The following is a 16,407-nucleotide window of genomic DNA, read 5'->3' on the forward strand; positions in this document are numbered from 1 at the left end:
TTAATCTAACAAAGGATAAAAGTTTAAATTATTTTAATTTTTTTATACATTAATTAATTATATAAAATAAATGAATTTTAAATTTCATTATTATTACTTCGAATCCATCTAATTAATATAAAACATATAAATAATAAATTTGAATTTTATTATTTTACTTTATCTAAATTTACAAAAATACATTCGAATATATTTGAAATTTATTGATCTAAATAAAACCTAAAATGCGTAAAGATTCAATTTCAGTTTCAAGATATGCTATCCACATGTAAGTTTAAGTTTATATTATCTTCAAATATCGTCCATAAAAGAAATCTATTATTGGAATTCATATTAATAAAAAAAATTGTAACTTTGGCAGGGTAAATTTATTTTTTTATATATAATTTTTTGTTGTTAGATATATTTTAAATCTACAATTTTTATATTTTTTAATTTGGTCATTTTCTGATGTGGTGTCAACGTGTTAATGAGTTGATATCAACGTGATGTTAATGTTTATATTGACACATTTGTGTTATCGATGAAAAAAGACAAAATTTACAAAAAAAAAAAACTGAAAAATAAATGACTAAAATTCAATTTTGATAACACTACAAACCGAAGTTTCCATAATTTTTAATGAAACATTTTCATTAAACGATCCGCAAATCTCTTGTTACAAATGATTGGAGATACAAAGGTATCTCATACAAAAAAAAAACAATTTTGCCTTTAATATATTTGCGATTATAAAACATGTCTTTATCAACGACAGATAAAGAAAATTAATTTTAATGTCATACATTAAACATTGTTGATTTATTTTTTGTGAATATATATTATTTCTATAACAAATTTATTCATAAACAGTTATAAATGAACTAAGTGCTATGCATAAACATGAGTTAAGTCTCTTGTGAGACGGTCTCACAAATATTTATCTGTGAGACGGGTCAACCATACTGATATTCACAATAAAAAGTAATACTCTTAACACAAAAGTATTATTTTTTCATGGATAATCCAAATAAGATATCTGTCTTACAAAATATGACCGTGAAACCGTCTTACACATGTTTTTACTTATAAAAATTTCAAATTGTTTTAGGTGATGAATTTTAATTTTAAAAATTATAATATTAGATTTGATAATTAAAAAAACAATTTAATTTAGTAAGCTTCTTGTGTTGAGTAGGTATCTTGTAAGACAGTCTTACAAATCTTTATCTGTGAGACAGGTCAACCCTACCGATATTCACGATAAAAAATAATACTTTTAGTATAAAAAAGTAATGATTTTTCATAGATGACCCAAATAAGATATCTGTAGTGACCCGTTCCAGAATCACCTACTAATCAAAAACTAAGCATGCAATTAACCTAATCAATTATAATCAGAGAAAACAGCGGAAATATGGCCAACAACAATAGTTATACAACCCAATCGAAATCGAAGTCTAGACTAACTCAAAATGAAATATCCAGTACAACCATATCGAATCAAATGGAAAACACTGAAAACTAAACCAACCAGCTACTCAACGTCCTCCTCCTGCTCCTCCTGAGCCATCCAACCTGAGGCCTGCCCCGTGGGAATGGGGTGTCCAAGAATAAACAAAACCGAGGACGTGAGCGATAAGAACGCCCAGTACAAAAGTATGAGTATACAAACCTATAAGAAATGCACATGCTATGATATGATACCAGGGTAGTCAAGAAACAGGAATCACAAAGGATCTCAAAATGCTCAGTCTAGAGGCGCCAAGTGGATAGTGCCGCGCGGTCCAACCTCTGGGTCACTGCATCCACTACAAGACAGACGTGGACCTAAAATGTCCCGGACCACCGAAGCCCTCCCGACCCGTCGGCCACTGTGTACTCTCGGTGTCCATGCGTCCACAAGACAGGGCTGAGCGGCCCCAAGATATAGCTTATCTCGAAAGAGATACAGCTCAACAGTAAAGGCTATCTCGAAGGAGATACGGCTCAACATGATATGCAATATGCATCATAACTCGTGACATAATAGAATGCATCATATGACATATAACAATGCAGCAAATACTCATGCAACACATATAAGAATGTATACTCAACCAGGATATCTCGGATAGTACTTTCGTACCTCTATCACAGCAAGCCTAGCCTTACGCAACACCGCTAATCAGGTTTAGCACAAGCCTACGCATCAAAAGCATACTCAATCAATACTACCATGCTCGACTAGCAAAACCAGTACTCCCTAGTACTACCAAAGGTTTAGGGTTTACCTTCGTCCGTCGACAGCCCTTTGATGTCGATTGCCTTGAAACTCAGGCGCCGCTACGCTACTACTCCTGGCAGCTCTTGGCTATCGCTCGACCAACAACTAACCCTAGAAACCTTCCAAATCCTCTCAACTATGAGGCAAAACTCAAGAAATTGGCAAGTCAAAATGAGGAAATCCGAGCACTATTTATAGGCCATGTTCGGATCCTCCGAACAACACTTCGGAACGTCCGAACGCTACGTGTCCATTGGCTCTTGACAGCTCATGATCGGATCCTCCGATCATACACTTCGGACCGTCCGAACATGCATGGAAAATGACGTGTCGATCAACACTTGACACCTATGATCGGATTCACCGAACTACACTTCGGATCGTCCGAACTCTTCGGTGCTTCCGAACCCTCTTCGGTCCGTCCGATCATGACCATAGCCAAAATTACACCTTAAACCTTCTTAATCACCATTACTCCGTTAATTACCCAATTTGGAATTCGGGCTACTACATTCTCCCCCCCTCAAAAGATTTCGTCCTCGAAATCAGGCTTAGAGAATGAACAAAACGAAATAACAACATCATTAATACATCTCAATTGTTGTTGAATACAACTGATACTATGATTACAACTGAAAACACAAACTTATACAAAGCACAACTCAAAAGAGCTCTGGATGCTCCGAACGCATACGACTCTCTAACTCCCAAGTGGCTTCTTCAGTGCCTCGACGCTGCCACTGCACTAAGACAAGAGGAATGATCTTATTCCGCAACACCTTATCTTTGCGATCTAGAATCTGAACTGGTCGCTCCACGTAAGACAAATCCGTATCAAGTTGAACTTCAGATGGATGTAAGATGTGCAACTCATCTGCTACATAACGTCTCAACAAGGATACGTGGAACACATCATGAATACTTGATAGGTATGGCGGCAACGCAAGTCTGTAAGCTAAATCTCCCACACATTCCAGTATCTCGAATGGACCAATAAATCTCGGAGACAGCTTACCCTTGAGACCAAATCTCAAAATCCTGCGAAAAGGCGAAACTCGGAGAAACACCTTCTCACCTGGTTGAAAATGAAGAGGTCGACGCTTTGTGTTCGCATAACTAGCCTGTCGATCCTGAGCAGTCTTAATCCGCTTCTTGATTACTGCAACCTTATCTATAGCCTGCTGGACTAACTCCGGTCCCTCTACCTGTCGTTCCCCGACTTCATCCCAGAATAATGGAGTACGACAACGTCGCCCGTACAACGCCTCAAATGGTGCCATACCAATACTACGATGATAGCTGTTGTTGTACGCGAACTCAATCAAAGGCAAATGATCCTGCCAAGCGGGTCCGAAATCCATAACACAGGCTCGCAACATATCCTCAAGCGTACGGATAGTCCTCTCTGATTGACCGTCAGTCTCCGGATGATAAGCAGTACTCAGACTCAGTGTAGTACCCAAAGCTGACTGGAAACTACCCCAAAACCGTGAGGTAAAACGAGGATCTCTGTCACTAACAATACTGACAGGCACTCCATGCAAACGTACAATCTCCTGAATGTACAATCGAGCCATACGATCGAAAGTGAAATCACGATTATACGGCAGAAAATGAGCAGACTTGGTGAGTCGATCCACCACTACCCAGATAGCATCGCTGTTCCTCGAAGATAATGGCAAGTGAGTAATGAAATCCATCGTAATATGCTCCCACTTCCATTCTGGAATAGGTAAGTTCAACAACAATCCTCCCGGTCGACGGTGCTCTGCCTTAACCTGCTGGCAAACTAGACACTTGGAGACAAACTGATACACGCTGCGCTTCATCCCTTTCCACCAAAACCGCAGCCTCAAGTCTCTATACATCTTGTTGCTTCCTGGATGAACACTTAACTTGCTTCGATGCGCCTGAGACAATATCTCGTCCCTCAAAGTGTCATCCTCTGGTACTACAACCCGATTAGATAAGCACAGAAGACCATCGGACTGATAATGGAAATTACTATCACCACCAACTAACCGAGCTAATCTCTGAGTCTTGAGATCAGACATCTGAGCTTCTCGAATCCGAGTGAACAAATTGGGCTCAGATAAAATGGTAGCAACACGAATGCTCTCCATACCTTTCCGATGCTTGAAGTTAAACCCCAACGAGCAACTATCCTGGATGGCACTAGTCATAGCACAAGTCTGAAGTGCAGAGGCTCTCACCTTGCGACTAAGCGCATCAGCTGTGAGATTCGCAGAACCTGGATGGTACTTGATCTCGCAATCATAATCCTTCAGCAAATCCATCCAACGACGTTGCCTCATGTTCAACTCAGCCTGAGTGAACAGATATTTCAGACTCTTATGATCAGTAAAGATTTCAAACTGAACACCGTACAAATAATGACGCCAAATCTTCAGCGCAAACACAATAGCTGCCAATTCCAGATCATGAGTGGGATACTTCTCCTCGTGAGATTTCAGCTGTCTGGAAGCATAAGCAATCACATGACCGTTTTGCGTCAACACACACCCTAAGCCTTGAGTGGAGGCATCGGTGTAAACACTGAAACCATCAGATCCTGACGGTAACGCCAAAACAGGTGCGGAAGTCAGAAGTCGACGAAGCTCTCTGAAACTATCTTCGCACTCGGATGACCACTCAAATGGAACATCCCTCCGAGTAAGTTGCGTCAATGGTCTGGCTATCTGAGAGAAATTCACGATGAAGCGACGATAATACCCTGCCAGACCTAGAAAACTACGGATCTCAGCCACCGTCGTCGGACGTGACCAATTCAGCACTGCTTCAATCTTGCTGGGATCCACAGAAACTCCTTCCTTGGAAATCACATGACCAAGGAATACCACATGATCAATCCAGAACTCGCACTTACTCAGCTTAGCATACAATTGCTTCTCGCGAAGAATCTGCAACACAATCCTCAAGTGTTGGGCATGCTCTTCCACACTGTGGGAATAGATCAAGATATCGTCAATGAAAACCACCACAAACTGATCCAGAAAATCTTGGAAGACTCGGTTCATCAGATCCATGAACACCGCTGGCGCATTCGTCAATCCGAATGGCATAACTAGAAACTCGTAATGCCCATAACGAGTACGAAATGCAGTCTTGGAAATATCATCATCTCTGACTCTCATCTGATGATAACCCGATCGCAAGTCGATCTTGGAGTAAACAGAAGTACCCTGAAGCTGATCGAACAAGTCATCAATACGGGGTAAAGGGTACTTGTTTTTGATCGTTACCCGATTTAGCTGGCGATAATCAATGCACAACCGCATCGATCCATCCTTCTTCTTGACAAACAAGACTGGAGCTCCCCAAGGCGAAACACTCGGGCGAATATAACCCTTATCAAGAAGATCCTGCAATTGCTGCTTCAGCTCTCTCATCTCTGACGGAGCAAGACGATAGGGGGCACGAGAAATAGGTGCAGTCCCTGGCATTAAATCTATGCCAAATTCCACCTCTCTAACCGGAGGAAAACCAGGAATCTCATCTGGGAAAACATCAGGAAATTCACAAACCACTGGAATATCCTCTAGACCAACACTACCTGTGGATGAATCAATCGCATAGATGAGGTAGCCTTCCCCGCCCGACTCTAAAGCACGACAGGCTTTCAGAGCAGATACCACTGGCATCGGAGGTCGCGCTCCCTCACCATAGAAAAACCAACTAGAGCTTTCAGTCGTACGAAACTGAACAAGCTTCTGGTAACAATCCACAGTAGCTCGGTAGGTAGTCAATAAGTCTATACCCAAGATACAATCAAAATCTTCCATCTCTAGGATCATAAGATTCGCAGTCAACTCGTTACCCTCAAAATCTAAGGGACAACCCATCACTAGACGCTTCGCTAACACCGAATGACCCATCGGAGTAGAAACAGAAAGAATGACGTCTAGAGAAACATAGGGTAACCTATGACGCTTAACAAATCGTGCAGAAATGAAGGAATGAGAGGCTCCTGTATCAATAAGAACAAAAGCAGGAATACCGCATAAATGAAAAGTACCTGCTATGACTCTCTCCGTTTCATCTGCAGCCTGATCCTGGTTCAGCGCAAAAACCTGACCTTGGGCACGAGGTCGAAGATTCGAACTACCCACTGCCTGACCATGCCTCCTCTGCTGAACAGTCGTCTGAGATCCAGAACCGGATCCTGCTCCACCTCGCAACTGAGGACAATTCTTCTTAATATGCCCCATCTCTCCGCACTGATAACAAGCTCCTGCGGCTACTCGACATTGCTCCGTTGGATGGTTCTTCCCACAATGCGCACAAGACTCCTTCTTCTTACCAAAGCGGAAAACACCACTAGATCGAGATCCAGATCCAGAAGAAGATGAACCAGATTTCTTGAATGACTGAGATCGAGGCCTCAAAGTACTCGGAGGTCTAGAAGAAGAAAGAATAGCCCTACCACGCTGGAGACTGATCTCTGCCTGGCGACACCGGTTCACTAACCCATCATAAGAAGTAGGATTATCACAGACAGTGACTCGATCAAAGATCTCCTGATTAAGGCCCTGGAGGAAATGATCATACTTGGCCTCAGAACTGCCACTGATATGAGGAGCGAAGGGTAACAACTCAAAGAATTTCTGCTGATACTCATCAACAGACATACTCCCCTGCTTAAGGTTCAGGAGCTCAATCGTCTTGGCCTGGCGAAGGGCTGGAGGAAAGTACAGCTGTATGAACGCTGCACGGAAATCGACCCAAGTCGCTCTACCCTGCGACTGAACTATCGGCGCAGAAGTCGATCGCCACCACCTGCGAGCACGGCCCTCGAGAAGAAAACTAAGGGTCTCCATCTTCTGCTCATCGGTGCACTGGAATGCGCGGAAACAACTCTCCATGCGCTCTAACCAATCCTCCGCATCATCGGGAGTCTCACCGCCAACTAAAGGCTTAGGCCCCATCTGCATGAAACGATGCATATCGAACCGCCTAGGACCATCCCGACGATGACGATGCTCACGATGACGTCTATGATCGTCCTGGTCACCCCATCGACCTACACTCCCCTGACTACTCCCGTCATCAAAATGGTCAGCCATCGCTACAAGATAGAATAGGGAAAATGGTAAAATGGTCAACGGAAATCCCAAAACAGAAATCTATATCCCAAAATCGTATGCATGCTCTGATACCATAAATGTAGTGACCCGTTCCAGAATCACCTACTAATCAAAAACTAAGCATGCAATTAACCTAATCAATTATAATCAGAGAAAACAGCGGAAATATGGCCAACAACAATAGTTATACAACCCAATCGAAATCGAAGTCTAGACTAACTCAAAATGAAATATCCAGTACAACCATATCGAATCAAATGGAAAACACTGAAAACTAAACCAACCAGCTACTCAACGTCCTCCTCCTGCTCCTCCTGAGCCATCCAACCTGAGGCCTGCCCCGTGGGAATGGGGTGTCCAAGAATAAACAAAACCGAGGACGTGAGCGATAAGAACGCCCAGTACAAAAGTATGAGTATACAAACCTATAAGAAATGCACATGCTATGATATGATACCAGGGTAGTCAAGAAACAGGAATCACAAAGGATCTCAAAATGCTCAGTCTAGAGGCGCCAAGTGGATAGTGCCGCGCGGTCCAACCTCTGGGTCACTGCATCCACTACAAGACAGACGTGGACCTAAAATGTCCCGGACCACCGAAGCCCTCCCGACCCGTCGGCCACTGTGTACTCTCGGTGTCCATGCGTCCACAAGACAGGGCTGAGCGGCCCCAAGATATAGCTTATCTCGAAAGAGATACAGCTCAACAGTAAAGGCTATCTCGAAGGAGATACGGCTCAACATGATATGCAATATGCATCATAACTCGTGACATAATAGAATGCATCATATGACATATAACAATGCAGCAAATACTCATGCAACACATATAAGAATGTATACTCAACCAGGATATCTCGGATAGTACTTTCGTACCTCTATCACAGCAAGCCTAGCCTTACGCAACACCGCTAATCAGGTTTAGCACAAGCCTACGCATCAAAAGCATACTCAATCAATACTACCATGCTCGACTAGCAAAACCAGTACTCCCTAGTACTACCAAAGGTTTAGGGTTTACCTTCGTCCGTCGACAGCCCTTTGATGTCGATTGCCTTGAAACTCAGGCGCCGCTACGCTACTACTCCTGGCAGCTCTTGGCTATCGCTCGACCAACAACTAACCCTAGAAACCTTCCAAATCCTCTCAACTATGAGGCAAAACTCAAGAAATTGGCAAGTCAAAATGAGGAAATCCGAGCACTATTTATAGGCCATGTTCGGATCCTCCGAACAACACTTCGGAACGTCCGAACGCTACGTGTCCATTGGCTCTTGACAGCTCATGATCGGATCCTCCGATCATACACTTCGGACCGTCCGAACATGCATGGAAAATGACGTGTCGATCAACACTTGACACCTATGATCGGATTCACCGAACTACACTTCGGATCGTCCGAACTCTTCGGTGCTTCCGAACCCTCTTCGGTCCGTCCGATCATGACCATAGCCAAAATTACACCTTAAACCTTCTTAATCACCATTACTCCGTTAATTACCCAATTTGGAATTCGGGCTACTACAATATCTGTCTCACAAATACGACCCGTGAGACCGTCTCACACAAGTTTTTGCTTTTTGGAGTATGTCTTTTGTGAAAAGGTCTGACAAATCTTTATTTGTGAGACGGGTCAATTTTACCGATATTCACAATGAAAAGTAATATTTTTAGCATAAAAAATAATATTTTTTCATAGATGACAAAAAAAATATTATATCTGTATCACAAAATACGACCCATGAGACCGTCTCACATAAATTTTTTCTCTAATAATATTCAAAATTTATAAATTTTACATATGAGACTCGTTTGACCTTTTCAAACAATTTTTTTCATAATATTTTTTTAAATTTTAACTTGTATATTTACAACAAAATCAAATAAAAAAAGTTCAATAAAATCCAGGACAAAAACTTGTGTGAGGCGGTCTCATGGGTATTATTTGTGAGACGGATCTCTTATTTGGGTCACCCATGAAAAAGTATCACTTTTTATGCCAAGAGTATCACTTTTTAGTGTGAATATGGGTAGGGTTGACCCGTCTCACAGATTATGATCCGTGAGACGGTCTCACATGAGACTCACTCAAAATCCAAAAGGTATAATTTGGAATGGTTCAAAACCGATTTGATATTAGAACGGTCAAATCTAGAATCGGTTAAATCAGTTTCATGTCAAATCAAATATGATATTCTAATTAAATGGGATTTATTTTTATAAACATAATTTAGAATCAAATCCAATTCGACTGATCCAGTCCGGATCACATTTGTATTATTAATTAATTATTAAACTATAATTATTACGAGAATATAATATTTTTTATTAATTTATTTTTTAGACTATTTTGAGTATTTTGTTGTTTACTAATCAATAACTAGATAAAATAAAACCAAATCAAACCTAAATTTTCTTTTAGTTCGTTTCAATTTTATTTGGATGAAAGATTTTTAACTTTAATATTTTTTCCAAATGAAATAGATTGTTTTTTATATATAATTTAAAAATTCTAAAATAACTATCATAAATAAGAAAATATTGGTATAAATACCAATATAAAAGCATCCAAACCAAATAAAACCAAACAAAAGTAATTAAACAAATAATTCGTCTTTTGTGAAATATATTCATAACATGAATGAAAAATAATACTTTCAATATAAAAAAAAATTAGTATTTTTTCATGAGTTAAGTCGGATTAGAGATCTGTCTTACATGAATTTTTGTGTAACGAATTGTTTATAAAAAAAAAACGTAATCAATAATTAAATTTATAATTAAAAAATAAATAGTAAATACCTTAAAAACAACAAACTAAAAAACTAACAAATAATTTTATTTATTTTAATAATATGAAATTGTATATAAGAATTTCTCACCATAACTTATAATCGAAACAAAATGTTAAAAACCAATTAGACCCTCAAATTTTTTTAAAAAAAAATTAAAAAAGAAGGCTGCAAAATTTGCAGCCTCAGCCAATATTCTTGGCGGACGATGATGGTGGGCCTGGCTATTTACAGTAGTTTTGCCAATCCCATCATTTTGCCTTATTTTTGTCATTTATTTTATTTTTAAAATTAAAAACCAATGGTAGTGTGCAAGTCTAGTACACTGATATATCAATTCTATTTTATTAAAGTTGAGAACATGATAATAATCACCTAAGAAAGACATCGACTTTTTTTTCCAACTTTACCCTTATATGATACTAATATTATGTTTTTTTTTAAATTTCAACACACTTATTTTTATTTTTTTTATTTCAACAATGCAAATATCAATTTTGTCACTCGAAAATCCACCCCCGCCTCCTAATGGGGATGCTGCTATCTGCGCACTAGAGGGCATGACACGATTTTTTGGGCAGCAGTTTCAGCATGCTCCTAGATCACAACATGACATTTGAGTGGTTTTTTAGAGGTTGTTAGAGTTAGTTCGATTTTGAAATATCTCTAAGTTAGGGTTGTCAAGGGTTTGACGATTTTGATGTTTTAAACTATTTCCTTTGAATTTTCAAATATTATTGGTTAGTTTATTTTTAAAATGGTATCGGAAATATTTTAAGTATATAAATATGTATTGGTCAAGATCTAGTGTAAAAAAAAATTCTAGTATTGTTTAAGAAACACGAGTAGTGGACGTTTCACGAACAATCTTGCCTGAGACGAGACATGAACAACCTCGTCCTGAGATGAGATCCGAACAACCTCATCCTGAGATGAGATCCGAACAACCTCGTCCTCAGATGAGAGCTGAACAACTTCATCCCAATGAGAATTGGGGAACTTGATCCTGGAACAATAAGACCAATTCATTACCAGGACAGTAGACGAGGCCATGAAGAAGAACCAAGAGTCTATGTTTGCCGAAGAGCAGCTACTCATCAGGAACGAGAGGAGAACGCTGAGGGTCATCAAAGCAGAGTTGAAGAGACACAGCTCCTCCCAAGTGGGGATAATCCTGAGATGGAGGAGGTTTGGAAGGAGATAAGAATGTTGAGGCAACAGTTGGGAAACATGGTTCCAGTGCCCAAGAAAGAGAGTCATTTTCCCCCGACAATTTTGGAAGAAGGGCTTCCCCCAAGTTTTCGACAATCGAGCGTAGGAGAGTATGATGGGTGTACAGACCTAGAAGAACACTGGGAAGATTTGAGAATGCAGCTTTGTTACATCATTACACAGATGGAGTTAGGTGCAGGGTGTGCCTAGGCACGTTGGTGAGATAAGCCCAACATTGGTTTAATACGCTGCAACCCAACTCCTACCGGTCTTTCGAGGATTTTTCTAGAGCTTTCTTGCACCGATTTGCTAGCAGCAAGAGGTATCAGAAAAAGAATTTAAGCCTGTTCGTGATGAAGCAACAAGAAACAAAAACTTTGCGAGAGTTTATCTAGCGTTTCAACAATACAGCGCTGGAAATACCAGCGGCTACCCCTGACATGATGATCAGTACCTTTACCCAAGGATTGAGAGGAGGAATTCTTCAAATCACTAGTCAAGAAAACTCGGTTGAGCTATGGTGATCTTTTAGCTCGGGCAGAAAAGTACGTGAATCTGGAGGATGCAAAAGCACAAGATGATGGAGCAGCGACATGGGGAAGTAGGGTTGAGGGAGCGGAGGGAGGATGTAGGAAGAGAGGTGTGGGGGAGAGAAAAGGATAAAGCTACAGGTAAAGGACAATTCTCATCACACGTTACTTTAAATAGGAATTGAGATAAGGTGATGGAAGTGAGTGAGAGAGAAGGGAAGTGGGAAAAATCACAGAGGGTGGAAAATTATGCTAGATTGCCTCCACATGATAGACGAGAGGGATCCTCATCCGGGAGTCTCCCAAGGTCTCACTCGTCCCCTAGGCGAGGTCAAGGCCCTTCTTAGATTAACCATAGGGTAGTAGAGCCAAGAAAGGAGTGGCGGGGTCATGTCTCTCGAGAGCCTGCCAATCCAAGGAGGAGAATGAAGAGGACAACTCTTGTAACAATCATAGGTAATTAGGCTGAACCAACAAAGGCCTCGGCCCATAACCACACACAACTACTGGTCATGGGTCGTTAGGATGGTTCAGTGGGCCGAGCCGTCACTCATAGAACTCTCCACACCAGGATGGTGGAGTGGTACCTCCCCAAGTCTCGAACCTATGACCTCCTGGCATAAGTATATAGTTCAAAGAAACTTGGTACCAGTTGAGTGGTGAGTGGGTATGGGCCGAGGCCTTTGTTGGTTCAGCCTAATGGTCCATGATCGTTACAAAAATAGACGCCCAACTGGTACCCACACTTTAAGAATCTAGGTACTTATGTCTGGAGGTCATGGGTTCAAGTGTTGGGGGAGGTGAAAGAAACCACTTTACAGGAGTGGGATATTCTATGAGTGACGGTGCATGGACATGGGTCGAGGCCCATGCTGGACCATCCTAACGACCCATAACCAGTAGTGGTGCGTAGGTATAGGCCGATACCTTTGTTGGTTCAGCCTAACGGCCCATGATCGTTACAAAAAAAGATGCCTTTTTTTTTATAACGATCATGGGCCATTAGGCTGAACCAACAAAGGCCTCGGCCCATACCCACGCACCACTACTGGTCATAGGTCGTTAGGATGGTCCAGTATGGGCCGAACACCGTCACTCATAGAACTCTCCACACCATGAAAGCTTTACCAGATGAAAGATTAATTTGTTGTTGAGTTGTTTCTCTACCAAATGGTTGTAGATTATCAAAGTCAAGCTTATGTACCTTGACTAAATGTTTTTTCAAAGTGTCAGTATCACCGGAACCACCACCTGTTTTATAAGAATATCTATTTTTGCAAACTCTACACACATTAAAAGAGTCGTTTGTACCAGGTTTTTTTCAATGTCGAAGTGATCTCAAACTTTGCTTCGCTTTGCTCGACCTGTTTTCGTGCTCGTCAGTATGTTGCTTCCTCTGGCGGATGATGATGATCGAAAATTCCCACAACCTTCTTCGGGAAGTTCCGCAACATGTTCTTCCTCGTGACTGGGTTCGAAGTCTTCAAAATCGGAAATGTAGGGAAAATCTTCACCAAAATCTAAAACGCGGTTTGAAGACGACGCCATTGAAAATATATTTAGTAATATGTATAATGAATAATAACAAATAATCATTGTGTTGAAAATATTAATAATTCGATATTGAGTTTAAAGAAATATAAAATGAGATATTTTGGGTGAACATTATGAAAAACAAGCACACATTTTAGGGATGGAAAAAAATATTTACAGTTTTATCCCAAAAAAATTGTAATTTGGCCCCTGAATTGGGGGCCTAATTGCAATTATTTCAAAAATATCCGTGGTGCAACGATTGCCCGACGGATATTTCAATTTTTAATTTTTTAGTTTATTTTTTTGGCCAACAGATATGTCATTTTGTATTTTTTATTTTTAATTTTTTTTATATTCAAACCAAAATCTGGATCTGATCCGATTCGAATTTTTGGATCCGGCTCTGAACCTACTTTCACCGGTTTTTTTAATTGAACTGGTCCACTCCATTTAAATAAGGTTTTGGACCGGTTTTGGAACCAGTATGGAAAAATCGGTTCCGGTTCTGATTTTTTCGGGTCGGCTCCGGGTTGACCCAATTAGCATGTCTAACGTGGCAAGGATCTTTATTGATAATGGAAACTCCATGAATATTTTGTTCAAGAGAATGTTGGATCAGATGAAAGTGGAAGGATTTGAGCTTAAGCCGATCTCTACCCCTCTGTATGGGTTCGCGAGACAGGCCATTCAACCATTGGGTCAAATTGTTCTTCCCTTATCCATGGGGAGTGATCCTCGGCGGGTAATCAAGATGATAACCTTCAAGGTGGTAGACACTCCATCATCGTATAATGAAATCTTGGGACGGACAACCTTAAAGGATTTTAGAGCAGTAGCTTTCACCTATCATCAAAAGCTTAAGTTTCTCGTGGGAAAATAAGTTGAAGTCTTGTGCATGGACCAAAAAGTTGCGCGTCAGTTTCATGAAGGGGTAGTGAGGGAGGAGGGAAAAAGAGCGCGTGTGGAAGTTAACAAGATTAGGAAAGGAAGAAGTGAGTGACTTGGTCCTGATGAAGGTACAAGAAGAGCAGAGAGGAGAGTTGGATTCAAAGTGGGAGGGTCATTTCAGAGCGATCGAGAATCTTAATTTTGGAACTTATTAATTGGTGAATGCTCAAGGCAAGGCTTTAAAAAGGCCCTGGAATGCTTAACACCTTAGGAAATATTACTCTTGACTTTATAGTTGATGTATTTCGTTTTTGAATTTGTTATATGTTATCGGTTGAAATTTAATGAGGCCAAGTTCTTATATTAAGTTTGTGGATGTTATTGTATTATGAGTATAATATGAGTTAAATTTTACCTACTAGGGCTGAGCTAGTAGAGGAGAAAAGTTTGGAAGATTGAAAATTAAATTCTATCTACTTAAGCTGCGCCTAGTAGAGGATAAGAGTTGGGGAGACTGGAAATTAAATTTTGCATACTTAGGCCGAGCCTAGTATAGGAGAAGAGACAAGGAGATTGAAAATGAAATTTTACTTATTTAAGCTGAGCCTAGTAGATGAGAAGAGTTGAGGAAACTGAAAATTAAATTTTACCTACTGGGGCTGAGCCTAGTAGAGGACAAGAGGTGAGGAGATCGAAAATTAAATTTTACCTACTTAGGATGAGCCTAGTAGAGGAGAAGAGATGAGGAGATTGAAAATAAAATTTTACCTACTGAGGCTGAGCCTAGTAGAGGAGAAGAGATGTGGAGATTGAAAATTAAATTTTACCTACTTAGGCTGAGCCAGTTGAGGAGAAGAGCCGAGGAGATTAAAAATTAAATTTTACCTACTTAGGTTGCGCCTAGTAGAAGAGAAGAGTTGAGGAGATTGAAGTTTATTATCTTTCTGCTAAGGCATCGCCTAGTGGAGGATTCAGAGGGCGAGGAAGTGGAAATTTATTAATTTTCTTCTAAGACATCGCTTAGCAGAGGATTCAGAGAGTGAGGAGGTGAAAGTTTTATTTTGTTAAGGTATCAGCTAGCAGAGAAGTCAGGGGTGAGGAGGTGAAAATTTTATATTCCTACTAAGGCATCGCCTAGCAGAGCAGTCATGGGATAAGTAGGTGGAACTTTTATTATCCGGTATATGCCTAGAAGAGGTGTTAGGTCGAGGGCGAGGGCGAGGTCTTAAGGGGTCTTTCATATCTCCTGCTAAGTCTTGTCTTAGTAGAGGAGTTACGAGATAAGGAGTTGAGAGTTTTATTTTCTTACTAAGGCTGAAGCCTAGTAGAGGAGCTTGAGGTGGTGAGGGTGAAGGTAGGATCCTAGTAGATAAGCTTGAGGTGGTGAGAGTGAAGAGATTGAAATGTTGAGAGTGATGATTCACATTTTTCCTACTATGACTAAAGTATAGTATATGATCTTGGAGATGAGGGTGAAGATCTTGAAGTGTGGAGAGTGATGGTTCACATTTTTCCCACTAAGGATGAAGACTATTTGAGGAGTATGAGCTGTTGAAGGTGAAGGTTGGAGTCTAGTAGATGAGCTTGAGGTGGTGAGGGTGAAAAGCCTGAAGCATGGAGGGTGAGGGTTCATAATTTTCCTGCTAAGGTGGAGCCTACTAAAAGAGCTTGAGGTGGTGAGGGTGAAGTTTGGACCCTACGTAGAATAGCTTGAAGTGAGGAGAGTGAGGTGCTTGAAGTATGTAGGGTGAGTGAAGTACTTGTATCTCCTACCTAAAGCCTAGTAGAGGACCTTGAAAATGGGGAGAAAGGATGTCAAGATGTGGTGTGTGGCTATGACATGAGGAGGGGCAGGGCTGGAGTGGTGAGGCTAGTGGGTGAAGGAGTTGCAAGCGAGGGTGCGGGCAAGGCTGGGCGAAGGGGATGCTGGCGAGGCAGCAGGCAAAGGGCGAGGGTGTGCGGGCGTGGATGGCGCTGCGCGGAGCGAGTGCAAGGGTTGTGGCTAGGCACTTGCAGGCGAGAAGCTGCCGGGGCGAGCGCTCGAGGCTGGAAGAAGGGGAGACTTGGCGAGGCTAGGTGAGGAGAGAGGGAAGCGAA

At 41.0% G+C, this 16,407-nt stretch overlaps 1 protein-coding gene across 1 annotated transcript; it reads left to right on the forward strand.

The window, feature by feature from the left end:
- The first annotated feature begins 13,906 nt into the window (after positions 1–13,906).
- LOC140827334 (uncharacterized) lies at positions 13,907–14,302 on the forward strand. The gene has a single exon (XM_073189988.1). The coding sequence runs from the start codon at positions 13,907–13,909 to the stop codon at positions 14,300–14,302; it is 396 nt and encodes a 131-aa protein (XP_073046089.1).
- Positions 14,303–16,407: the final 2,105 nt, after the last annotated feature.

Source organism: Primulina eburnea, chromosome 3, assembly GCF_022965805.1.
Source record: "Primulina eburnea isolate SZY01 chromosome 3, ASM2296580v1, whole genome shotgun sequence".
Classification (NCBI taxonomy): Eukaryota; Viridiplantae; Streptophyta; class Magnoliopsida; order Lamiales; family Gesneriaceae; genus Primulina; species Primulina eburnea.

Excerpts from the sequence above, each read along its gene's own strand:
- LOC140827334 (XM_073189988.1), top strand. The coding sequence starts at position 13,907 with ATGGAAAAATCGGTTCCGGTTCTGATTTTTTCGGGTCGGCTCCGGGTT.